General features: G+C 40.6%; 1 protein-coding gene across 7 annotated transcripts in view; it reads right to left on the bottom strand.

Moving 5' to 3' along the window:
• Positions 1–26,416, bottom strand: part of LOC140466910 (plexin-B2-like) — a 265,449-nt gene that overhangs the window by 81,714 nt on the left and 157,319 nt on the right. For 6 of the 7 annotated variants that reach the window (XM_072562727.1, XM_072562723.1, XM_072562725.1 and 3 more), the window contains 2 exons: positions 7,364–8,507; positions 211–390 (listed from right to left, as the gene is read on the bottom strand). In XM_072562727.1, the coding sequence (XP_072418828.1) occupies positions 211–390; positions 7,364–8,494 (1,311 nt within the window). In that variant the 5' untranslated portion in view covers positions 8,495–8,507. The remainder of the gene's footprint in view (positions 1–210; positions 391–7,363; positions 8,508–26,416) is intronic. The other variant, XM_072562729.1, reaches the window with a different exon arrangement.

Consider the following 26,416-nt stretch of genomic DNA (forward strand, 5'->3'; position numbering starts at 1 on the left):
TGCTTTGATTTAAAGGGCAATAATTAACATCACATCTGAAGGTCAGCATTTATGTCCAAGGCTGTAGTGGGGTAAGAAGCCAAGTGGTCCTGGCGGAATGCAATCTCAGCATCAGTCAGTATTGCTGAATAAGTGATACTTGACAGACTGTCAATGACACCTTCCATTGTCTTCTCATTAAAAATACAAAGCAGCTTCATAAAGTCTTACCTTCTGAATTTCTCCTTTTATGTTGCCTAAAAAGCCAATTGTATAGTCATTCTCCACGGTCACAGCTATTGCTGATAAATTCGTATCATAATGTTTCAGAGGTGTTGCAGTAATACCTTCTCTACTTGCAATGGGGTATGGAAGGTGCTCACTACTGCAAGGATATACCGTTGCTTGTCCCTGGGATAGCAGAAAATCAAATTTTCATAAATCAATATATTAATAAAAATTTCAGTCAGTGCCAACAATTATGAACAATGCTTTTGTAAAAATAGTACTTTAAGAGCTGAATTAAAGAGGTCTAAAGGAAATCTAAAAAACGGTTAGGAAGAAAAAAGGCTGCAAACAAACAATACTAGCTCTTCTCGCCATTTCACCACGATAGTTCTTGCAGCATTGGACCCATCTTGTAATAAAAGATGTAAGTAACATTTTCAAGAAATACAAACAAAATAAAAACAGGCTACAGTAGGAACATAACCCACCAGACTGTTGCTCTCATGCATTCACTGAAATTGGAAATTTCCCTGTATCTCACTTAAATTGACATGTCTCAGACAGCAAAGTGATAAGCGAGAGTCGGGATTGTTGTAAAATAACATCAAGATGCACTCTATATTTCCAGAATATTTGAAGCAATACTCATCTGCAGTGAAAATGAATGCTATTGGAACTTCTTCGCTCCTCATCAGCATCACTGATATTCATTTTAGTAACTTCCCAATCTGTTCCCACTGGCTATAAGAGCTCAGACTACCACTGGACTGAAAGGTGAACTTGTACCGTCTTCTAAGAAACTGAAGATTCACACTTACATGGCAATTTTCACAACCTCCAGAACAGCTCAAAGTGATATGTAGTGAATTAAGGACTTTAGAAGTATTGTCTTGCCTTGGAGTGGGATTTAAACTCCGATCTAATGACTCAGGGGCAAGCTGTTAGAGCTTGAATCACAGGTGATACTCATCATGAATGGAATGTTATGTTGAATGTATTATTTCTGCACCACCCCATTATCTGCAGCTGGACTGATGGAAATCAAACCTCTAGGTTGTTCTTTTTCCCCCAAGCCAAAAACTGTTTGAAATGTGAGAGTTGACCAATGGATGTTGAATAAGCCTGGGCAATCTAGTGGAGCATATCCCAATACACCTGTGCCATGGTCTAGCCAGAATACTTCTAGGACCAAGTGTCTAAATTTGGTCAAGCAAGTCAGTCAAGCTCTAAGGTGTAGCAAAAAGTCAAAATGCTAATGGAAACAGAACAAGATGTTGTGCACTAGACTCTACAGGCTTGTATACTATTTTGTGAATCTTCAGTCATTCTTTCATTTCAAACCCCACTTCATCAGAACTTTTAACTTCATTCGCCCAAATAATCAGCTAGCTACTTTATAAACACATCAATCAATTCTACTACAATTGCTTTCATAAATGCCTCATTTAAGAATTTAAAGACCCATTTTATTATGACATTTCATCTAGATTCGTATTCAGAATTGTTGGAGTGGGAGGAGCAAGTGAGGAGATAAGTGTCGGAAGACAGTATGATCTTTCACAACTTTTGAGGATTCTAACCATTTCAATACAGAAATGAAAATCATTGTTCCATGCAGAGAATAAATTCTAGCCTTGGGTGACCGTCTGTGTGGAGTTTGCACATTCTCCCAGTGTCTGCGTGGGTTTCCCCCGGGTGCTGCAGGAAGTCAATTAATTTGTGAAAGATCTCTCTCTCTCATCAATTTGCATCAGATGACACGGTCTCCGTAGGGCAATGACCTTCTCAGAAGGTGCAGTTCCCAGAAATTGGGACAAAGAAACAAGTGGGGCCAAGAAAAATATTCTCCAACACCAGAGGCATAATAAATCTTGAATTTTTTCCCTCCACATTTCATTCCCTTGTTTTGAGATTTCTGCACCAACAGGAACAATAAGAACATTTCATTTCCAATGCCCATCATTCTTAGAATCGTCTCAGTGAGCATATCCCTTAACTACATCAACTTCAGATGATATGAACTGTTTTACCAATAACTCCTAATAGGCCAAAGTCTTCCTATCATCAAGTTGAATGACTGTTGGACTTTCTACAAGGCCAGTGTATGTGCCCATATTAAATCCAGAATCTGCTTGTGCTCCCACTGTATTTTGATGGATGGGCAGACACATTACAACGGGTTCTGAAGCCAAGTATTAGATTGGATTCCCTACAGTATGGAAACCGGCCCTTCAGCCAACAAGTCCACACCAACCCTCTGAACAGTAACCCACCCAGACCCATTTCCCTACTCTATATTTAGAGCATACAGTAATGCACTGACTAATGCACCTACAACTACGGGCAATTTAGGATGGCCAATTCACCTGACCTGCACATCTTTGGATTGTGGGAGGAAACCGGAACACCCAGAGGAAACCCACACAGACAGTCACCCAAGGCTAGAATCGAATTCAGGCCCCTGGTGCTGTGAGGCAACAGTGCTAACGACTGAGCAACTGTGCCACCCAAATATAACTGAATTGTGTCAAATTATTGATATTATTGTTTAAATGCATAATATTACTGATATCATGTACTAATAGTTTGTACTGCCTCACATGATCTTCAATTTTTTGAAGAGGTAACAAGTAGGTTAGACCAGGGAAACCCAACGGATGTTATCTATCTAGACTTCCAAAAGGCCTTTGATAAGGTGCCTCACGGGAGGCTGCTGAGTAGGTTGAGGGCCCATGGCGTTCGAAGTGAATAACTGGCACGGATTGGGGATTGGCTGTCTGACAGTTGGGATAAAAAGCTCTTTTTCGAAATGGCAGCTGGTGACAAGTGGTATCCCGCAGAGTTCAGTGTTGGGGCTGCAGCTGTTCACATTATATATTAATGATCTGGATGAAGGGACTGGGGACATTCTGGCGAAGTTCACCGATGATATGAAGTTAGGCGGATAGGCAGGTAGTTCTGAGGAGGTGGGGAGGCTGCAGAATATTTTAGACAGTTTAGGAGAGTGGTCCAGGAAATGGCTGATGAAATTCAAGGTGAGCAATTGCGAGGTCTTGCACTTTGGAAAAAAGAATACAGGCATGGACTATTTTTTAAACGATGAGAAAATTCATAAAGCCAAAGTACAAAGGGATCTGGGAGTGCTGGTCCAAGGTTCTCTAAAGGTTGATTTGCAGGTTGAGTCCATGATTAAGAAAGCAAATGTAATGTTATCATTTATCTCAAGAGGGTTGGAATATAAAAACAGCGATGTGTTTCTGAGACTTTATAAAGCTCTAGTTAGGCCCCATTTAGAATACTGTGTCCAATTTTGGGCCCCACACCTGAGGAAGGACATACTGGCACTGGAGTTTGTTCAGTGGAGATTCACACGGGTGACCCCTGGAATGGTAGGCCTAACATATGATGATCGGCTGAGGATCTTGGGATTGTACTCATTAGAGTTTAGAAGGTTGAGGGGAAATCTAATAGAAACTTACAAGATGATGCATGGCTTAGAAAGGGTGGACACTGGGAAATTGTTTCCATTAGGCGAGGGGACTAGGACCAGTGGGCATAGCCTTAAAATTAGAGGGGGTCAATTTAGAACAGAAAATTTAGACATTTCTTCAGCCAGAGAATGGTGAGCCTGTGGATTTCATTGTCATGGAGTGCAGTGGAGGCTGGGACGTTGGGTGTCTTCGAGGCTGAGATTGATAAATTCTTGATCTCGCAAGTAAGGGCTACGGGGAGAGTGAGGATAACTGGAATTAAAACGTCCATCAGCCATGATTAAATTGTGGAGTGGACTCAATGGGCCGAATGGCCTTGCTTTCATTCCTACGTCTTAAGATGCTAAACTACTGGAGCACACAAAAGAGCACCTATTAGATACGAATCAGGTTTTAAACAGCCAGTTGGTTTTTAAATATTCAGTGGGTTATCCATATCACTATTTCTATTCCACTAAAGCCGCACTCATTGCAATTCTTACACCCAAGGTATACTGCCTTGTATGCTTACTCAACTTATCTGCTTCTTTTTGCTTGTGACCAACAGCTATTTGTTTCTCCATTGTGGACATTTCTCGGAAACCTCAAAGTCAGAATACTGTTCAGTGAAGTCATGGGAAAAAAAATTAAACATTTCATGTCGTAAAAGGAAGTGAGTACAATAGGTGGATGGAGGTGGGGATGAAGGTGATAGGTCAGAGAGGAAGATTGGCAGGTAGGACCGGTCATGAGGATGGTGCTGAGCTGGAAGGTTGGAACTGGAGTAAGGTGGGGCGGGGGGGGAAGGGAAATGAGGAAACTTTGATGCCCTGCAGTGGAAGTGTTCCAAGGTGGAAGATGAGGCGTTCTTCTTCCAGGTGTCGGGTGGTGAAGGAGTGGCGGTGGAGAAGGCCCAGGACCCGCATGTCCTTGGCAGAGTGGGAGGGGGACTTGAAATGTTGGGCCACGGGGTGGTGGGGTTGATTGGTGCGGGTGTCCCGGAGATGTTCCCTAAAGCGCTCTGTGAGGAGGCGTCCAGTCTCCCCAATGTAAAGGAAACTGCATCGGGAGCAACGGATACAATAAATGACATTGGTGGACGTGCAGGCAAAACTTTGATGGATGTGGAAGACTCCTTTTGGGGCCTTGGATGGAGGTGAGTGGGGAGGTGTGGGCGCAAGTTTTGCAATTCCTGCAGTGGCAGGGGAAGGTGCCAGGACGGGAGGGTGGGTTGTTGGGGGGTGTGGACCTGACTAGATAGTCATGGAGGAACGATCTTTGCGGAAAATGGAAAGGGGTGGGAAGGGAAATATATCCCTGGTGGTGGGGTCCGTTTGGAGGTGGCAGAAACGTTGGCGGATGATGTGGTTTATGCGGAGGTTGGTAGGGTGGAAGGTGAGGACCGGGGAGTGCTGTCCTTGTTACGATTGGAGGGGTGGGGTCTGAGGGCGGAGGTGCGGGACGTGGATGAGATGCATTGGAGGGCATCTTCAACCACGTGGGAAGGGAAATTGCAGTCTTTAAAGAAGGAGGCCATCTGGTGTGATCTATGGTGGAGAAGATCTCCTGGGAGCAGATACGGCGGAGGTGGAGGAATTGAGAATACGGAATGGCATATTTGCAGGAGGTAGGATGGGAAGGGGTGTAATCCAGGTAGCTGTGGGAGTCGGATCTATCAACCAAATGAAACAGTTTTAATTTGTCTTCCTAACATATCATAGTCTTGATTTATTTTATATGACCTCACAACCCCATATCATCCGAGAAGAGCAAATATATTAGCATTCTCAGAAAGCTCAACTCCGATCTGTAATCGCATTCAGCATAATAAGATAGATACACCAGAAAAAAAAGTTTTTCTGCAAGCAAGTAATAATTACCTCATGTGGTGTACAATACCACCTAAACTGCAGGATTGAACATAAGATCTTTTTCCCTACGTTTCTAAAGTAATGCAATAAATCAATTCTCATAACCCAATCAGCAGCACGGATAAATAGTCTTCTGGGTATGATTCAGACATTATTCCACAGCAGATACACTAACATATTGTGAACACTGTCTTCCTCAAATGTATTTTGCTTAGTTGCAATACACAACACAATCATAGTAGTGATGCATGGTGAAGACAGAGAGGAGAGAAAGGACAATAGAACATGAGTACTGAATAACCCAACACAACACTTTCGTTTATAAATAAACCAAAATAAACACTATGAAGACAAATAAGCTGGTTCCTTTTTCAAATAAAGCACATTTTCTTCAAAATAATTCAAAACACTTTCTACATAATTATCTTTTATCCCATTTATAATTTCTAGTTCCAATTCATAAACCACTGCATAGATTTTTACATTCTGTATGAAAAATATTTCAGTTCACTCTTCCTACTTCGCTTTGTTCTTTCATAAAGAATGTCTTTACCACCGTGCATCCTTATCACCATGAATGTCGTACCTTCCTGACCTTGCCCCTTACCTGTGAAGTAGTGACCCTCAGGTTAAATCACCACTAACCATCTCTCTCTCTCTCTCTCTCCATTGAGAGTGTAGCCCTTAGTCCTCTGGAACGACTGGACTTGGATTTTATCTTTATATTTTGCACATGCTAAAAGGATGGGAGGGAAGGCAAGTTGTATTATTGCTGGACTACTATTCTAAAGACCCAAGTAATGTTCTGGGGACCTGGGTTAGAATCCTGCCATGGCAGATAGCAGAATTTCAATCCAATAAAAATCTGGAATAATTTGTCCAATGTTGGCCATGAATCTATTGTCAATTTTTGAAAAAAAACATCTGGTTCACTATGTCCTTTAGGGAAAGAAATTGCCATCCTTATCTGGTTTGGCTTACATGTGACTCCAGACCCAAAGCAATGTGGTTGACTCTCAACTGCCCATTGGGCAATTAGGGATGGGCAATGAATGCTGGCTTAGCCAGCAATGTCCTTATCCATGAATGAATTAAAAAAACAGCAGACTTATATTAAAGGATGTGATTCTTCAGAATGGAGGCAAAATGGCAAAATCAAACAAGAATATATATACAGCTGAAAACCTATCACTGCAACAGGGTCAAATGGCATCTTTCCATAGAAAATCAATTAGTATAATATGCTAAGATATGAAGTTAATGCTTCAAAAGAACACTTTCTAGTTTCCTATTCAGTTCTATTACTTGTTCTTCATTACAGCCAAATATAGCGGAACATCGATTATCCAGCATTTGATTAACCGCATTTTGGGTTATCCGAACAAGATTGCAAGGTCCCCATGCTTGTCTAACTATGTTAGTCAGTATTTGATTAAGGAACAAAATACTTCCCGCATGTGTCCGTCAGATAATTGAGCACACTGGTAAAAAGTGGACTCTGCTATAGTGTGCACCCCATGAATTCCACCAGTGACAATCTGGCTTCTGGTAGAATAGCCGATCCCTGAAGTATTCTACATATGGAGCCTAACACTGAATACTCATCACTAGAATATCTTTTTTTTTTAAAAAAGCCTCGTGGAAGTGTAAACATATGGTCAAAAAAAATCCCAAAGTATCTTCACATTAGGTTCAAATGTGAAGTGTTCCTATTACAAGTTGAGACACTTGAGAAAGTCCCAAATGTTTGAAGACTGCTAATTCAATTTCATCACACAGTATATGAAATCTTACTTGAAAACATACAAATAATACCTTTAGGACAGTAAACATATCTACCTTGCCCAACCCAGGACAATTGTGCGAACCATCAGATTTGTACGGATTATAAATGATTTCCTCATTATCTTTTTTCCCGTTGTTACTATAGCAGATTTCTCTATATTCTTCAATCTTTTCATTTATCTGCTTCAAGGAGAACATGCAGAAAGCAGACTTATCAGATGAGGTTGTTTTTAGGTTACCTCTGTTAAACACAGCAAAGAGTATTTTATCCTGTGGAGTTACAGTCCCATATAAACCTGATCTGTTCATATGCTGAGCAAGTTTTTCTCCAGGATGATTAATGTAAGCAGCCTGCACAAGATTACAATCATCACATTCCAAGACCATTTCAATGTAAGAATAATAAGAAGCATCAGAAATGCAAAGCCGTGATATGTAAGTTGTAGGTTCTTGTTGCGATCCATCCGTTCGAGAGAAAAGGAAATAAACAAACCCCCCATCTTCAAAAGAAAATTTAAAATCATGTCGATATTGTAGATGAGAAACTGGTTTCAAAGCTGAAGAATCATGAACAAGCTCAAAAAGGTGGCCCTTTTCAGAGAGTGTTCTGGTGCTTACTATTGCATTTGCAAATGTTTCAAAGTGTTTCCCAACAAACATTACTGGCTTGAGTTCATTTCTTGTGTCATTCATGAGAGTTATAAGGCCCACAGTTGATTGATTACTTGCAACAAAAGTGGCTTCTCCACCATTCACATTTTCATATTTGATTACACTGATATCATTCAGCTGCCGTATTGAGCATATTCCTTTAAATATATTTCCACATATTACAAGTCTTTCTCTATCTTTGTCTATTAAAAGGAGTTTATTGTAATTTTGAGTTAGTACTGTGTTTGAGCAAGTTGAAGGCTTTATTGGTGGCACACACTTTGGATTATCTTGTTTTGGACCAGTGTTTGCTTTCTTTTCCTCTTGGAGGTCTGATGTTAGTTGATAGAGGTAATTCACTGCCCCAACATACACTTGCTCAGTGGTATCATCAATGGCCAAATGCAGCAGGTTTGTGGTGCTGGTAAATTCATTATATCCATCAACTCCAGGTTTAAAGCCGACAGAAAAGGCTATGAGTGCGCAGAACATCCAAGTCCAAGGTGACATTTCCAAAACCAAACTGCAAAAACACAAAAGATTTATTATAAATGAATTGTTGAGTGCCTCTAATAAAACAAAACTTAACACAGTGATCATGGCCTTGCAAACATCTTATTTTGAGGCGCTACATAAAAATAAACATAACCATCAATTATCTCAGCTCCTGAAGCCCACTCATTTCCAAACATTATCATCCTGAGCTATTTACATTAAATACTTCTTGCCCCAAATGATTACATGTAAAACAGCAAAGTACTTCGTATAAAGACAATTTCAACATTCTGACTCACATCGACACTGGTTCTTAGCACAATCTTCCAAATGCAATCACAAACAGTCTACACAAGGTAAATGTAAATTACTTCAATTTATAACCTAATGAATTTGCAGTTTACTTTCTCTAACCTCTTTCCAATGATTTTAGCAATGTTTTAAAATCATTTGTTAACCTCTCATTTGCTTTGCTTTTTCCTTATTTATTAGTGTTTTGATGCTCTTTTAATGAATTCTGTAATCCTCCCAATCCTCAGGCCTACTACTCTTTTTGGCAATTTTAATAAATCTCATTCTCAGCTGTAATGCAATCTTAACCTCCTATCTATTCACAATTTCACCTTTTTTGCGAGTTTTTGCTCCTCGAATGAATGTACATTTGTTGCAAATTATGTGTTAATTTTGTGTTAAATAGGTTAATATACCCTTTTTCATTTCTTCATACTAGATCAAGATTATCCTGATCTCTATTTGGTTCTTCAAAATACTGAGATAGAAAATTAAAAGAAGGCAAAGAACTGTGGATGCTGGAGATATGAAACAAAGACAGAAATTGCAGGAGAAACTCATCAGTCTATCTCTATTTGCAGAGAGAAAATAGAACCTGTTCAGTTCTCAAGAACAGTCACTGGACTCAAAACGTAAACCAGATGTTGCCAGACCTGTTAAATTTCCCTAGCAATTTCTGATTTGTTTGTTTTAGAAAGCCACACTGTCGACGTAGATGAAGCTACTTTCAATACTTCTTGAAAATTGCCGCTCAGTCCATGTAAAAATTAATGTCCTTAATGATTATTAAATTAACCTTGTTATGTGGTTCTCTATTTTTTGATTTGTATACTTAGCCATATGCTAATACTTGTAGTAGACCTTTAAACAAGGCTTTTTGCAACTTTTTTTTTTAAAGTTTAACTTAAATTAATTTCACTTCTCGATTTTGAGAATATTTTTTCTCATTAATGTCTTTTACCTATCTTTTATCAGATTACCCCACCAATTACCACTACTAACACCACCTCCCTGCTCCCATTTTATGTATTTCTTCTAAGTTTCACATATTCTGGAATCATTAGGTCCATTTGCAAACATGTTTCTGTAAATAGCTATTAGATTAAATTTATTAAGTTCAATCTGTAATGCTACAAGCCAAATTCATTATAATCATTAAGAAAGGTATCTAAGTAAGTTGGCTCTCAGTTTTCCTGTTCTCATTGGAATGTCCAAGATACTGGCAGGATAAATCAGGATCAATGCAGAAAACTCTCAATTGCTTAACTAAAATTCTAATGCTTTTTAAACAAAATACTGAGCCAACAGCTTTGGAGGAAGCAGTTGATGGTGCTGCATCATTTGCTATGAGAACAATGCCATATGGAAAAGGTCAAACTTTTTTGTGAAGAGCTTTCATTCTTCCTAAATTAGCTAATTTCATGCAATTCCAGGTCCATCACAAAAATTATTTTTCTTCTTTTAGTCAATTATACAATTGAAACAGCCCAGACTTGATACAGTATATAAAGGACGGCAAGAGGAAATTCAATAATTATTCAACTAATTGATACCTAAAATTCAACTTGCTTTTTCTAAACTAAGTAACTCATAGTTCTGAAGCCAGAGCTCAAACGTTTGCAGCCGGTGACATTTCTGACACATGGCCACATCTGGGTCATGAGAAGCATCCACAACATGCCACAGGACTGCGTTTCGCTTGGCTGAGATATTCTACTATCCCTTAACATTAAATGCATACATTAAAGCTTTCAAATCACTGTATTTTAACCTTAATCTGGCAATTGTCTATGAATTGTAAATCAGCAGATCGGTTAGAAAATGCGAGGGATGCTTAGTCAGTAATATTTTGTCTGGTTAGAGTCAGAAAGAGAGGTTCAATTGCTGAACAGGTCACTTGGGCCATCGTCTCTGGTTTCCCTCACTCAAGATGTTAAGCAGAGTTGCCTGTGGCTGCTGTGTTCATATCTTCCCCTTTTATGAATTTCTTACTTTGTTTGCCATTCTCAAAATTATTCACTCTGTAAAAGATCTTATTGCGAGCTGGTAAACACTTCCTTTCTGGAATGATTATACAATTTCAATATTTTCCTCAATGAAACATGGCAACCAATAAACAGCTGAATTATAATTTTTCGGCCAGTTTGAGCTGACTGTTTAGTCAAACATAGGGCAGTCCAAAAGCAGGCACCATTATGACACAATATAACAAAAAAAGTGCACAAGGAGTAGCCTACAATTACTGACTTTATCCTACTTACACTTTTCAGTAAAGTGAAACCCTATTTATTATAATGTACACAATAGAAGTATAATGGAATATTCAAATTACAAATTTAAGGTGGTTGGGTTAAAATTGTCAGGTTGAAATTTATTTAATGCAGAAAATGCCCCAAAGTAATGGGATACTTTGCTGTTGCCAGTGCAATGATCATGCTGCAGCTGAAGGAGAAAAACTGTGAGAAAAGCACACGTGCTTAAATTCCAAAACCAAAATACATAAACCACTGACTTAACTTGGATTAAAATAAACTTAATTTCCCTTCTCCTCCCCTCACTACCGATGAATTGCAGCCACTCAAAAGCACTGATTACATTTAGATGCATCATAACTGTCAGGCTAATTTTTCAATTGTTACTCTGGGAAACCTGTCTTTATTTGTTCTGGAGTTGGGAGGTGTACAACAGAGGCACTAGAGGTATGCAACTGGGAAGAAACAGAGGAAAATGAATGTAGAAAAAGCAGTGGGAAGCAACAGGCAGCACTAGAATCATAGAATCCCTACAGTACAAATAAAGGCCATTTAGCCCATCAAAGCTGCACTGTCCCTCTGAACTGCATCCCACCCAGACCCACCACACCCTATCCCTGAAATCCCACATGGGGTTTTACCCTCATAGCTAATCACCTAGCCTGCACATCCCTCGACAGCATGGGTTATTTAGCATGGCCAATCCACTTAAACTGCACATTTTTGGACTGTGGGAGGAAACTCGATCATCTAGAGGAAACCCACGCAGCCATTGGGAGAACATACAAATCCACACAGTCACTTAAGGTTGGAATTGAATCAGAGCCCCTGCCACTGTGAGGGAGCAGTGCTAACCACTGAGCCACAATGCTGCCCCAGTAGTGAAGGATGCAGGGATGACAGAGGGCAACCTCAAGAACGCAAAACTCCTGTGTACCTTTCAGATACAGTAAAACCTTACATCACTATTCAGGTATTCTGCCTGCAGATCCTATTCTGAAACTTGAAGATAATTTATTAATTGATCTGCAAAATGAAAGAAACACACATCCATTGTCAGTGAATGGGAAAGAGTAAGATCAACGTCACAATAAAACAAATTTGCCAAAAGCCATCTTCTGTGAGCAATTTGAAAGCTTTGTTCTGAATCGTAAGATTAAACAAACTTTTAATTTAAAATAGAACTTGTCACTCGAGGTTTTTTCATTTTCTTTTGCATTCATTCAAATTTGACAGTGATGTCACATACATGCAGAATCATTCTTCAAAAAAATTGGTCGCTCTCTTATTTACAATCATTCAAATTCAAATACTTTCCTGACACTTTAGATTGATTTATTTAAAAAAAACAGATTTATTGCCTCATCTTAGCTCCAAGTTTGATGGTGTTGTCAGTTATTGGATAGAATGAATAATGCTAGTATGGAGTCCTAAGCCTTACATCATCATAGAATCATGGAATCTTGGCAGCAGGCCGTTCGGCCCATCGAGTCCACACCAACCTTTTGAAGAACACCACCACCCAGACCCAGACCCAGACCCACCCCCTCGGCATTCCTTGTAACCCTGCATTTTCCACGGCTAACCCAGCTAGCCTGTGACACTATGGGCAATTTAGCATGGCTAATTCACCAAACTTTTATGTCTTTGGTAGGAAACCTGACAACCCCGAGGAAGCCTACACAAACACGGGGAGAATGTGCAACCTACACACAGACAGTCACCCGAGGCTGGAATCAAACCTGGGTCCCTGGCGCTTTGAGGCAGCAGTGTTAACCACAGAGCCATTGTGCCAAGTTTATCTCTGGCATGACCAGAAACAGACTAAATTGGTCACTTTTGAGTTTTCTAAAAGACAGTTTTACATCAATTATTTGAACATTTTTACTACCAACTTAGCCTTGATTGCAGATGATGCAAAAGTTTGCAAAATAGAAAATAACGATGATGATGGTTATAGGCTTCAGGATTGTGAAATGGGTAGAAGCATGGCAGATGGCCCTCAAGACAGGAAAGTGTGAAGCTGTGCAGTCTGGAATATTGAAGAATGTGTCGCATAAATGATATGACTTTAAAAAACATATGTCAGCACAGAGATCTTAGTATCTATCCACAAAAATCCTTGAACATGACTAGGCAAGTTGAGAAAGTAATCGAAAAGGAATGTAAGTTACGATGGCTTATAAAGAGCGGATTTGGAGTACAATAGCAAGGTGCTCCTGCTAAACCTGATAAATTAGGTCTCAAATGGAATAGTCTGGACAATTCTAGATACACACCTCAGGTAAGGTGTCACTGCTTTAAAAAGGAGTACCATAATGTTACTCAAAATGAGGCAAAAAATTGGTACTGTTTCTTCTTGGAACAGAGAAGACAAAGCGATGACCAAATAGAGGTTTGCAATGGTGAGATGTTTGATAGAGAAAAAAATTTGGCAAGTCAATTGTTTGAAAGAATAGATTCAAAACCATTGACAAAAGTTCCAGACGAGAGGCTAAGACAATTATTTTTCAACTGGAATATTCTACTTGAAGTAGGTAAGAAAATATTGTAATTTAAACCAACAGAAAATATTAAAAAGGGATTAGAGTGAGTAATTGGGAATGAGATATTTAATGCTGCAGACAAAAAGCATAAATCAGAGAGGAAGCACAGTCAGTCTTTTGAAAAGCTGCATAAGCATGATGGTAGCTCTTTATGTGCTGATTTGGAGATGTTGGTTTTGGACTGGGGTGTACAAAGTTAAAAATCACACAACACCAGGTTATAGTCCAACAGGTTTAATATTAAGCACTAGCTTTCGGAGCACTGCTCCTTCATCAGATGATTGTTGAGTACACGATTGGAAGATAGAATTCATAGCAAAAGTTTAGAATGTGATGTAGCTGAAATTATACATTGAAAAAGACCTTGGTTGCTTAATAAGTCTCTCATCTGTTAGAATGACTATGTTAATTTCACTTCTTTCATACGTAAATCACAAAACTTTTTTAAAAAGTGAATTTTAACAATTGGTGTCAGCCCACTGGTGTCAATTTTGCTATAAATTCTGTGTCTTACAATCACGTACTCCACAACCACCTGATGAAGGAGCAGCGCTCCGCAAGCTACTGCTTCCAATTAAACTTGTTGGACTATAACCTAGTCATAGAGTCATAGAGATGTACAGCATGGAAACAGACCCTTCAGTCCAACCCATCCATGCCGACCAGATATCCCAACCCAATCTAGTCCCACCTGCCAGCACCCGGCCCATATCCTTCCAAACCCTTCCTATTCATATACCCATCCAAATGCCTCTTAAATGTTGCAATTGTACCAGCCTCCACCACATCCTTTGGCAGCTCATTGCATACACGTACCACCCTCTGTGTTGTGTGATTTTTATCTTTCTGTGCTGTAAAGTTACATGGGCTGAATTTACTCTCCCACCCCACTGCAAGATTGCATGTGGTGGTGGTTAGAATGAAGCAAAAACTTCCTTGGATAGCCTTCCCATCCATTCAGATTTCTCTGCAATTTTACAGCGGCATGGACATGGCCTAGGCCTAACTGCCCTTGCTCCAACTATGGCCCTTAAGTAGTTTTTCCTGACCAGTTTCAACTTTCAGACAGTTAGGAGGAGTGTAGCAGCAGAATGAGGGGGGGGAAAGGAGGAGGTGGTGGGGAGCTCAGAGAGTTACTCTTCTCAGGCCCTAGGTGTGAAAATACAAGCCTTTACCAATGGTTTCTTGTGACCACCTTGGGTGCAGGATCTGCACAGCCATGAGTGCTCCCTCCCTTCCATCCCAAAACCCCAATAATCACCTGGCCCTGGACTCCGGGAGATGCTTGTTGCCCCAGCCCCATTCACTAAGCTTTTAGAGCTGCTGGGGTAGAGAACTGTCAGCCAATTCGACTTTCCAATAGCTCTCTGATATAGGACTTCCTCTCTCAAGGGAAGGGGCAGGAGTCTCATCTCCAGCCAATTAACGTTCCTTGCAATGTTTAATGGCCATAGGCAGTCAGTAATGGCAGGGATGTGCTCCCCAATGACTCTGGAGGTGGCGGACAGGAAACCTCACCATCTGAAGAAATCCTAATCCATGATTCTGTGTGACATTGTTGAATATGTCATATTTCCTCTGTGGACAAAGGTAATATCTTCTTGCTCAAATAGATATAAAAAGACTTTATTGTATAGGTCCTTCTCAGCACTCCATATCAAAAACAGAAAAATAGTTCTGCATATTTTTTGCTCTTTCTGGGGAGTCACTTTATAAATTGACCTCCACATTTTTGCCTACTGAAGAATAGCAAATACACCACAAATATGATTATTTAAAAACATCTCTGGAATGTTGAGGATGTGATTTCAGTTCGAAATAAATGCAAACGTTTTCTGAAAGATGGAAAGTTCACACTAAAGTGAACATGTACTGTATTAGTAAACAAGAGCAGTTCAAGTCAAAGAAACATAGGATGACAGAAAACACACAAGTTTCTTGAAAATTTAATTTTTTATGGCATTTACTTCAGAGCATTTCCACTGACACAAAGCTAATCTGATACCAGGCTGGCTTCTATTACAACAGCTGAGAGACATTAAAAACTATTCCTTGTAAATAAGTTATTTCAAAATAACTCATATTTGTCCCAATTTATAAAGGAAGCATTGCTGCAGGAGATTATTGATACAACACTGCATTTGTGTTTATAAACACACATTACAGATGTCATTCATCTTGCAAATTAGCAGTGGCATGACAGGAAAGCCTAACCATTACAAAGCACAGATGACAGAACGATACCAGCTGTTCTCTCTCTCTTTCTCTCTCTCCCTGTCTATTGTTTTCATTTTGTTACTTATAATCTTCAAATCATATTGGTGTCACTTGTATCACAGCTCTGTTTCCCCATGAACAGTTATAGAGACAGAGTTATACAGCATGGAAACAAGCCCTTCAGTCCAACCTGTTCATGCCAAGCTGATATACCAAGCTGATCTAGTTCCATTTGTCAGCACTTGGCCCGTATCCCTCTAAACCCTTCCTATTCATATACCCATCCAGATGCCTTTTAAATGTTGTAATTGTACCAGCCTCCACCTACCAGCCTTCTGGCAACTCATTCAATACACTCACCACCCTCTGTGTGAAAAAGTTGCTCCTTTTAAATCTTTCCCCTCTCATCTTAAACCTATGCCTCTAGTGTTGGACTTCCTTATCCTGGGAAAAGACCTCAGCTATTCACCCTATGCCCCACATGATCTTATAAACATCTATAAGGTCATCCCTCAGCCTCCAACGCTCCAGGGGAAAAAAGCCCCAGTCTCTCCAGATACCTTAAACCCTCTAACCCTTGCAACGTTCTTGTAAATCTTTTCTGAACCCTTTCAAATTTAACAATCATATTGATACCACCTTTGTGGATCTTGGTTCAACAAAGGCCAATATTTTTCTGCAACAACCCAATCCTACATCAAAACGTATACTGCAAGTATCGAGTGGAGGATGGTTATGAAGAATGGTAAACCTTCAACAGTTCACATAGATATAGTTCACATAGAATGACATGAAAGAACATCTCTGGGATGGAAAGAAGCAAGAAACATAGATTGAGTTCATTCATAATAACAAAGCAATGGCATTAATGTCCACGGCTATCAGTTGTCTGAACTAGGTAATTTCCATATTAATGTCCAGACTTAACTCATTAAAGTTTACTCGCATCTCCTGGAATTGTTGGCCCATGTTTGTAAACAAGGCTATCAGAACACAAATTCAACGGAGACTCATTTTCATTAGTTCATAAGTTTCATTAGTTTTTATCTTAAAAAAGAGCTTCCTTCATATTCTCTTAAACCAAGCCAAAGGAAGGCAGATAAAAAAGTCCTGACCTCGGTGTGAAAGTGACTTCTACATAGCAGAGAATATAGTTCTGAAACTGTGCTGACCCTGCAGCTTCTACCCCTGCCATTTATTATTCTGAATTTGCTAATGGCTTCTTTGTGATCAGAAGTCTTAGAAAACATACACCAGCAGTTCACAGTCTCTGGTCACAGAATTCTATATTTAGATGCCTGGCTGAATTAGTTTGCCTCCAACCGCTTGTCAAATTGATACATCAACAGATAATAATTATTTATCAATTACACAATAACGCGCAGCTGAAACGTTAAAACTTCCCATGGCATTGTGTCTATTACCATCAATGCATTTCTAGAAATAAGCTTTCAGCCAGATTCTGTTGATAATATAGACAGGTAAGAGAATGGAGCGACTCCACCAAATTTCACTTTTGAGAACCTGTGATAATTCTTACCACATACCCTCCAGTCATTGTAGCTCATATCTTCAATGGAGAAGTCCTCTGGGGCATTTTGCCATCCAAAGCAAATGGGACTCCCTATTGGAAAGCTCTATATTTCAGGATGCTTCATGGCAAAAGCCCTGAAATGCTTCACAGCCACTTTACAAATGCACACATCTGATTTTTCCTCCCACTTTTTCCTGGGACACAAGTGCTTCTGGCTAGCTCAGCATTTGTTCTCCATCCCCAATTATCTTTGAGAAGGTAATTCTAAAAGAGATTCCATCCATTCTTTCATTAATTAAAGGACAGGCACCAAACCTTTTAGTTTCACTTCTCTCCCATACTCATTCCTTTTATTTATCCATAATGCACTTTGCTGGTATCAGGAGTGAGAATATCAAGGGATGTGTTAATGGATCTGACTGTACACATTTACAGAGGCAAGATGCAAAGATCAGTCAACTAATTGCCCACATTCCAATCTGCAGCACTCAGCCAAGTGACAAGGACTAGTGCCAAATGTTGCTCATGGGTTAGCTAATAGTTCCAGAGCCATTTTAATCTAGACCCTTCTAAACAGTGAAGCCAGCAACATAGCTGTTTTGCAGAAGTTGTAGCACTAGGAAGAAATGGATGACATGGAGGTCCTCTGATCTTAATGGAAGGAAGCCATTTAATTTCTTCTGATTGTGAAGCTGGCTGGTTGCTGCGCAAGAAGGTCTGCAACACCAGATTATTACTGATTCCTGATGAAGTTCTTTTGCTCGAAACGTCGACTCTTTTGCTCCTCAGATGCTGCCTGACCTGCTGTGCTTTTCCCGCACCACACTCTCGACTCCAGCATCTGCAGTCCTCACTTTTGCCTCGTTGATTTTAACACCAGATTAGCTGCCTAATCCCCATTTAGAAGTGGAAATGAATATTTTTTGGTTATTTTAAAACAGTCACGTTTCTTTCCCTGAGGAAAGGTGTTAAAATCTCCTATGTCTTTGTGTTTTAAAACTGTTCTGCACTGCGGGAAACAGTATATTTTTACAGGTAAAATCCCCTTGAGGCTACCATTAAGATTTTGCTTCTTGAAACTTGCACATATGGAAACTTAATAGTAGTGAGAGAATTTACTATAGACCAATGAAAAGAAAAATTCCAGACATCGGCACTTCAGGGTTAAGTGTGGGCAATTTTCTGCCACACAGAAACTTGGCAATGGTTATGTATTTGGAATGGCATTTCTATTTGCAAAGCTGTTGCATTGGAATTGTATCTTGGCTACAACAACCAGCTCCACATGATACAGGAAGTTTAAAGGGGCCATTTCCTTCCTGGTTACAAAGTACAAATCTTCAGTTTCTTTGAAGGAGGTTAATGGAAGACCAGATGTTCAATCATGCTAAAAGAATACTTTTAAGGAGACTAAATGATCTTTATCAATCACTTTCTTTCAGGGCTGGACTCAATGTAAGCCCAGACGAATGGACTGAAGATCTCTTTTTAAAGGGCTATTTATTAGGAGTTTGGGCCCCTAATGTATATACATATGGCAATAATATTATGTGCTAAAAATGGGAATTTGTCAAAGTTTAGTAAAATATTTTAATAAAATCAACGTATAAAAGCATAGAAGTGGAACGATGTCATCTCCATTACACACTGAATGTTGCTAGACTAATAAAATATGCTACAGTTTTGATTGGCTTGCTGACCCATTCCAGTACTATAGTCAAAGGTGGCTGACACCCCATCCCTCGAGTCATTCATAAATTATCTGAAACTCCCACCACAATATTGGTCAAGAAATAGCAACCCATCTACAGAAATAAAGAAATGAAGAGTGGCATTGGGAGGATGCAAACATTTCTTCAGACTTTACAAAAAGAATTATCTATCCCATACAAAAAGTGTTTACGAAACTTTTGTTATGCCTCTGATATTCAATTGGAGGGTTGGGAGGGGTTAATTTGGACAAGTAGAGCCAGTATAAATGCTGAAAGGAAACACAATGTCAAAATACAACACAAAGCAACAAGATTCATTAGGATTGCAACAGGACAGAAGGCCATGTGACACATTGTGTTGGTGCTGACCTTTGTAGGGAAGATTTCATATATTGCTACTCCCTAGCCCTCTTTCCCCATGTCCCTGCACATTCTTCCTCGTCAGGTTTTTAGAATGTTAAGAAAACGTGGAAAAAAAGTCACAGCAAGAAAAGAAGTTACTCTGGGCATGGTGTCTGCACCAGCTAAATTCCATTTTCAAGCACTGATCTGTATCCCTGGAAGTTACTGGACTGCAGATACAATATTGTTTCAGTGAGCGAATGGTTTCTGCTTCTACTGCCCTTTCAAACAATGAGTTCAAAACTTCCCACCACCCTCTGGTTGAAAAACTGTTTCCTCAGCAAGGATAGGCAATTTAGCTACTCAAGGTTGATCCACCACCAATCAAGTTAGATCTGCAACTTAGCGGCATTTGATTTGCATTTATTGTCACGTGTACTGAGATACAGTGAAAAACATTGTTTTGTGTGCTATCCATGCAAATCATACCATTCATAAGTACATCAGGGTAACAGAACAGAATGCAGAATATGGTGTTACAGTTACAGAGAAGGTGCAGGGTAAGACCAATTTTAATGCATGAAAGGTCCATTCAAAAATCTGATAACAGCAAGGAAGAAGCTATTCCTGAATCTGTTGATGTGTTTTCAAACTTCTGCATTTTCTGCTCAATGGCAGAGGGTGGAAGAGAATGTTACTGGGGGGTAGGGGTCTTTGATTATGCTGGCAGCTTTCCCGAGGCAGCAGGAAGTATGGACAGACTCAATGGATGAAAACCTGGTTTGCATGATGAACTGGGCTGTGTTCACAACTCCTAATTTCTTGCGGTCTTGGGCAAAGCAGTTGCCATACGAGTGGAGAGGTAGAGTTCACCACTTTCAGATCTGTGACTTTTCACAAGAACTGGGAAATGCAGAACTACAATAGGTATTGAGCAAATGAAAAGAAGTTGAATAGGAAGATCAACAAGGAAGATTAGTCTGAGAAACAGAAGTTGTATCTGGTGGTGGTGTGAGCATCAGAATGCTGAATAGCAGCCATCTGAAAGCAAAGCAAATAAGACAGAAACAAGAAAGCAAAGAAAATTATCCAGCCAAGAACCATGAAACAAAATAAGGCAGCTGTTGTAATCTAAAGTTGTTGAACTCAATATCAGGTTTAGAAGGATGTAAAGTGCCAAGTTGAAAGATGAGGTACTTCTGGAGTTTGTGTCAAGCTTCACTAACACATTTCAGAAGTGAGAGCAAGTGGAGGACAAAAATGATATGTAACTGCAAGTTTAGAGTCACAGTTGCACACTTAATGGAGGTGTCCTACAAAACAGTTTGTACTTGATTCCCCTAAAAGGGAGTTGATTAATTCTGTTGCTTGGAAGACTGGCTTGCAATACAGAGTGAGGCCATTAGCACGGGCTCAATTCATACACTGGCTGAGGTCACCTTGAAGGCCCTGCCCTCTTAACCCTAATCCTCGTCTGTGATAACCATCCAGTTAACTTCACCAATCATCTCTCTCTAATGAAAGATCAGCCTATGGTCCTCGAAGGAAACTATGCAAAATCCCATATCTCAATTTCAAAAGTTTAATTGACTCCCAACAACAACCATTTTTAGGGGAGAATGTTTCAAATTTTTCTGATGCTTTGTGAGAGGAACACCTTTTGACATCATCCCTGAATGGTGTAGCTATAATTTTAAAGTTATACTCAAGCTCCCTTGTTCCTAACACCCAACCATCGCCTTGCAACCCAGAGGAAATAAATGAATGCCACTTAACAAAGAAACTTATTGATCATGTTTAACCTTAATTAAATCACCACTTCATCCTCTACACTCAACAGAATGCAAACTTGTTCTATGCAAACCTTCTTTATAACTTCACCCTTGAAAGAGGTCATTCACCTATTGAGTCTGTCCAAACCCTCCAAAGAGCAGCCCACCACCCTATCCCTATATCCCTGCATTTACCATGACTAATCCACCTAGCCTGCACATCCTTAGACACTACGGAAAATTTAGCATTGACAATCCACCCAATCTGCACACCTTTGGACTGTGGGAGGAAACCACAGTGAGTGGTGGAAACCCATGAACACACAGGGAGAATGCTAAACTCCACACCGACAGTCGCCCCAAGGATGGAATCAAACCCAGGTGCCTGGTGATGTGAGGCAGCGGTGCTAACCACTGAGCCACTGTGCCACCCATAATGGCTATCGTTGCAAATTCAGGTCTCATAAACCAATGGTTTCATTTGACATTTGTCAACAATGACAGTTGGCAAGGATCTTGCAAAGTGGCCCACTTACCTTAAAATGTTCCTTTTTTTGTTTAGAAAAACATCCGGACACTCAGGTCCATAGCTTCCTCATAACAGAGCTGACCTAGTGATTTTCATTCTTGAGGTACAGATAACAAGCAAAAGAACAAACTGAGAGATAGTGAGAACTACAGATGCTGGAGAGTCAGAGTGGATAACGAGTTGAGCTGGAAAAAGCACAGCAAGTCAAGCATCAGAGGACAGGAGTCGTTCACATTTCAGGTTAGAACCTTTCATCAGGAAAGTGCTTGGTAGAGGCTTTGCAGTAAGACTGAAGTTGAGAGAGACAGAAGTACAACAGTACTTCAAATCAACTAGCTGCCTGTTACTGATGCACCTGTAGTCTTCTCATTGTACTCAGCCAATCAAAACAGACTGTAACACTTTATGTGTCAGATAACATTTCTTAGATTTTAGTTGACATTTGAAGACATGAAGCAATGCAGTTCTCAGAGCGATTTTGTTTATATTAAAAGGATCACTTACTGCTTCTTTGAGTAGGTCATAATAATTCAAAATCTGACAATACAGCCTGCCAAAAAGTAAAAATACCACAAATGCTTAAAACCTAATCAGAAACAGGAGATGCAGATCCCTTAGCAACTGTGGTGTGAACTGTTGAGATTAAAAGTTTGTATCCTTACTCAGAACTGAAAAATGAACGAGGATAAACAGATTATTAAAATCATAAAAGGACAATGGGAAGACAAGAAAACATAAAGCAGGCTGGATGGAATGATTTTGGGATGAGGCAGCAAATCATTTCAGCCAAGTAATAGGAAGATACATTAAATAAATAAGGGCGTCCAATGACTCACAATGGTACTGAGGTTGAAGGAAAATACACACAAAAAAAAAGAACCAAGAAATCAAGTTGACATTTAAAAGTTTGGAATGCAGCCTAGATAACAGTATTATTTGTTTTATAGTTCCAAGTCTGGATTAAAAGTTTCAGAAAAGACTTAATAACAATAGTGGTCAGAATATAATGAAACAAGGAAATTGCTGTAAAATTTGTTTTATACTGGAGAGCCAGTTTTGATTACAATTGTGTACTTTAGAGATTGTCTCACACATTGTAGTCAGGCAGGAGACTGGAAGAATACAGCAGGCCAGGCAGCATCAGGAGGTAGAGAAGTGACGATTCAGGTGTAACCCTTCTTCAGGACTGGAGGTGGGTGTGGGGGGAGCTGCAGATAAAGGGGGTGGCGGGGGCAGGCTGGTGAAGTGGGATAGGTGAAGACAGGTAGAGGGTACAACCTGTTTGGTCTACAGGAGGAATGGATCCAGTTGATGGCGGGAAGACTGGAAGGGAGGGGGAGGGGCTGGGAAGGGATGTTATTTGAAACTGGAGAACTCAATGGTGAGTCCTTCGGGCTGTAGGGTGCCCAGGCGGAAGATGAGATGTTGTTCCTCCAATTGTGGTGTGGTTCATTGTGGCAATTGACCAGGAGGTCCAGTTGGCCCCTGTAGGCCCAGCTGCGATGCTCAGTGAACTGTTCCCTAAGTTTATGTTCGGTCTCCCCGATGTAGTGAAGACCACATCGGAAGCACCTGAAGCAGTAAACTAGGTTGGAAGAGAGGCAGGTGAACCTCTGTCTGTTTTAGGGCCTGGATGGATGTGAGGGGTTGGTGTACCGTCTGGTTTTGCATCTTTTCCAGTTGCAGGGGAAGGTACCTGGGGGTTTGGTTGGGAGAGTGGCGCAAACCAAGGACTGTTGAAGGGAACAGTCCTTGTGGGAGGCAGAGAGGAGTGGGGAGGGGAAGATGCTATTGGTGGTGGGGTCTAGTTGGAGATGGCAGAAGTGTTTAAGGAAGATGCGTTGATTGCAGAGACCGGTGGGGTGGTAGGTGAGGACAAGGGGTATCTGTCTTTATTGGGCGGGGGGAGTAATTTAGAGTAGTGGAATGGGGAATGGAGGTGGTGTGGGTGGAGGGCTGTCTGGATGACAAAGGGAGAAAAAACATGTTGTTTGAAATAGGTGGACGTAAGCGGAATGTCGCCTCGTCCGAGCAGATGTGGCTGAGGCAGAGGAATTGGGAGAATGGGATGGAGTTCTTGCTGGGGGGGGGGGGGTGCTAGTGGAACACCATATAACTGTTTATTGTACTCCCCTGTACCTATTTAGAGTCATAGAGTCATAGAGATGTACAGCATGGAAACAGACCCTTCGGTCCAACCTGTCCATTCTGACCAGATATCCCAACCCAATCTAGTCCCACCTGCCAGCGCACGGCCCATATCCCTCCAAACTCTTCCTATTCATATACACATCCAAATGCCTCTTAAATGTTGCAATTGTACCAGCCTCCACCACTTCCTCTGAAAGCTCATTCCATACACGTACCACCCTCTGCGTGAGAAAGTTGCCCCTTAGGTCTCTTTTATATCTTTCCCCTCTCACCCTAAACCTATGCCCTCTAGTCTGGACTCTCCGACCCCAGGGAAAAGACTTGGTCTATTTATTCTATCTATGCCCCTCATAATTTTGTAAACCTCTATAAGGTCACCCCTCAGACTTCGATGATCCAGGGAAAACAGCTTCAGCCTGTTCAGCCTCTCCCTGTAGCTCCGATCCTCCAAACCCTTGCAACATCCTTGTAAATCTTTTCTAAACCCTTTCAAGTTTCACAACATCTTTCTGATAGGAAGGAGACCAGAATTGCACGCAATATTCCAACAGTGGCCTAACCAATGTCCTGTACAGCCACAACATGACCTCCCAACTCCTATACTCAATACTCTGACCAATAAAGGAAAGCATACCAAACGCCTTCTTCACTATCCTATCTACCTGCGACTCCACTTTCAAGGAGCTATGAACCTGCACTCCAAGGTCTCTTTGTTCAGCAACACTCCCTAGGACCTTACCATTAAGTGTATAAGTCCTGCTAAGATGTGCTTTCCCAAAATGCAGCACCTCGCTTTTATCTGAATTAAACTCCATCTGCCACTTCTCAGCCCATTGGCCCATCTGGTCAAGATCCTGTTGTAATCTGAGGTAACCCTCTTTGCTGTCCACTACAACTCCAATTTTGGTGTCATCTGCAAACTTACTAACTGTACCTCCAATGCTTGCATCCAAATCATTTATGTAAATGACAAAAAGTAGTGGGCCCAGCACTGATCTTTGTGGCACTCCACTGGTCACAGACCTCCAGTCTGAAAAACAACCCTCCACCACCACCCTCTGTCTTCTACCTTTGAGCCAGTTCTGTCTCCCTGTATTCTATGAAATCTAACCTTGCTAATCAGCCTCCCATGGGGAACCTTGTCGAACGCCTTATTGAAGTCCATATAGATCATATCTACTGGTCTGCCCTCATCAATCTTCTTTGTTATCTCCTCAAAAAACTTAATCAAGTTTGTGAGACATGATTTCCCACGAACAAAGCCATGTTGACGATCCCGAATCAGTCCTTACTTTTCCAAATACATGTACATCCTGTCACTCAGGAGTCCTTCCAACAACTTGCCCACCACCGAGGTCAGGCTCACCTGTCTATAGTTCCCTGGCTTCTCTTTACCGCCCTTCTTAAACAGTGGCACCACATTAGCCAACCTCCAGTCTTCTGGACCTCACCTGTGACTATCAATGATACAAATATCTCAGCAAGAGGACCAGCAATCACTTCTCTAGCTTCCCACAGAGTTCTCGGGTACACCTGATCAGGTCCTGGGGGTTTATCCACCTTTAACCGTTTCAAGACATCGAGCACTTCCTCCTCTGTAATCTGGACATTTTGCAAGATGTCGCCATCTATTTCCCTACAGTCTATATCTTCCATATCCTTTTCCACAGTAAATATTGATGCAAAATATTCGTTTAGTATCTCCCCCATTTTCTGTGGCTCCACACAAAGGCAGCCTTGCTGATCTTTGAGGAGCCCTATTCTCTCCCTAGTTACCCTGTTGTCCTTAATATATTTCTAAAAACCCTTTGGATTCTGCTTAATTCTATTTGCCAACACTATCTCATGTCCCCGTTCGGCCCTCCTGATTTCCCTTTTAAGTATACTCCTACTTTCTTTATACTCTTCTAAGGATTCACTCGATCTATTCTGTCTATACCTGAATATGCTTTCTTCTTTTTCTTAACCAAACCCTCAATTTCTTTAGTCATCCAACATTCCCTATACCTACCAGCCTTCCCTTTCACCCTGATAGGATTCTTGCTATCTCATTTCTGAAGGCTTCCCAGTTTCCAGCCATCCCTTTAGCTGTGAACATCTGCCCACAATCAGCTTTTGAAAGTTCTTGCCTAATACCATCAAAATTGGCCTTTCTCCAATTTAGAACTTCAACATAAGGAATTTTTTCACCAGAAAATGGGTATAAGTAATGAATGTATTTGTTCAGCCAAAAACTCTCTTGCTCCTCCAACATTTCCAGTAAATCTGTTATCTGGTTCCTCTTTAAACAAGTTGCAGACAACTCCAACCAGAATGTTATGAATGAATTTGCCCAGGTGTTCCACAATACCAAAGCAGTCAAATCAATATGAACACAAGCCAGTACCAAAGCAAAACAATCCAATTTTATTAGGAACAAAATAATGATAATCTTTTTAATACTAAACAAACTACTCCTAATCCTATTTGGCCCCTTAAAGTTACAAAACTTCCTGAGTTTCTTGTGGGCGGCACGGTGGCACAGTGGTTAGCACTGCTGCCTCACAGCGCCAGAGACCCAGGTTCAATTCCCGCCTCAGGCGACTGACTGT

This window comes from Chiloscyllium punctatum, chromosome 44, assembly GCF_047496795.1.
Source record: "Chiloscyllium punctatum isolate Juve2018m chromosome 44, sChiPun1.3, whole genome shotgun sequence".
NCBI lineage: Eukaryota > Metazoa > Chordata > Chondrichthyes > Orectolobiformes > Hemiscylliidae > Chiloscyllium > Chiloscyllium punctatum.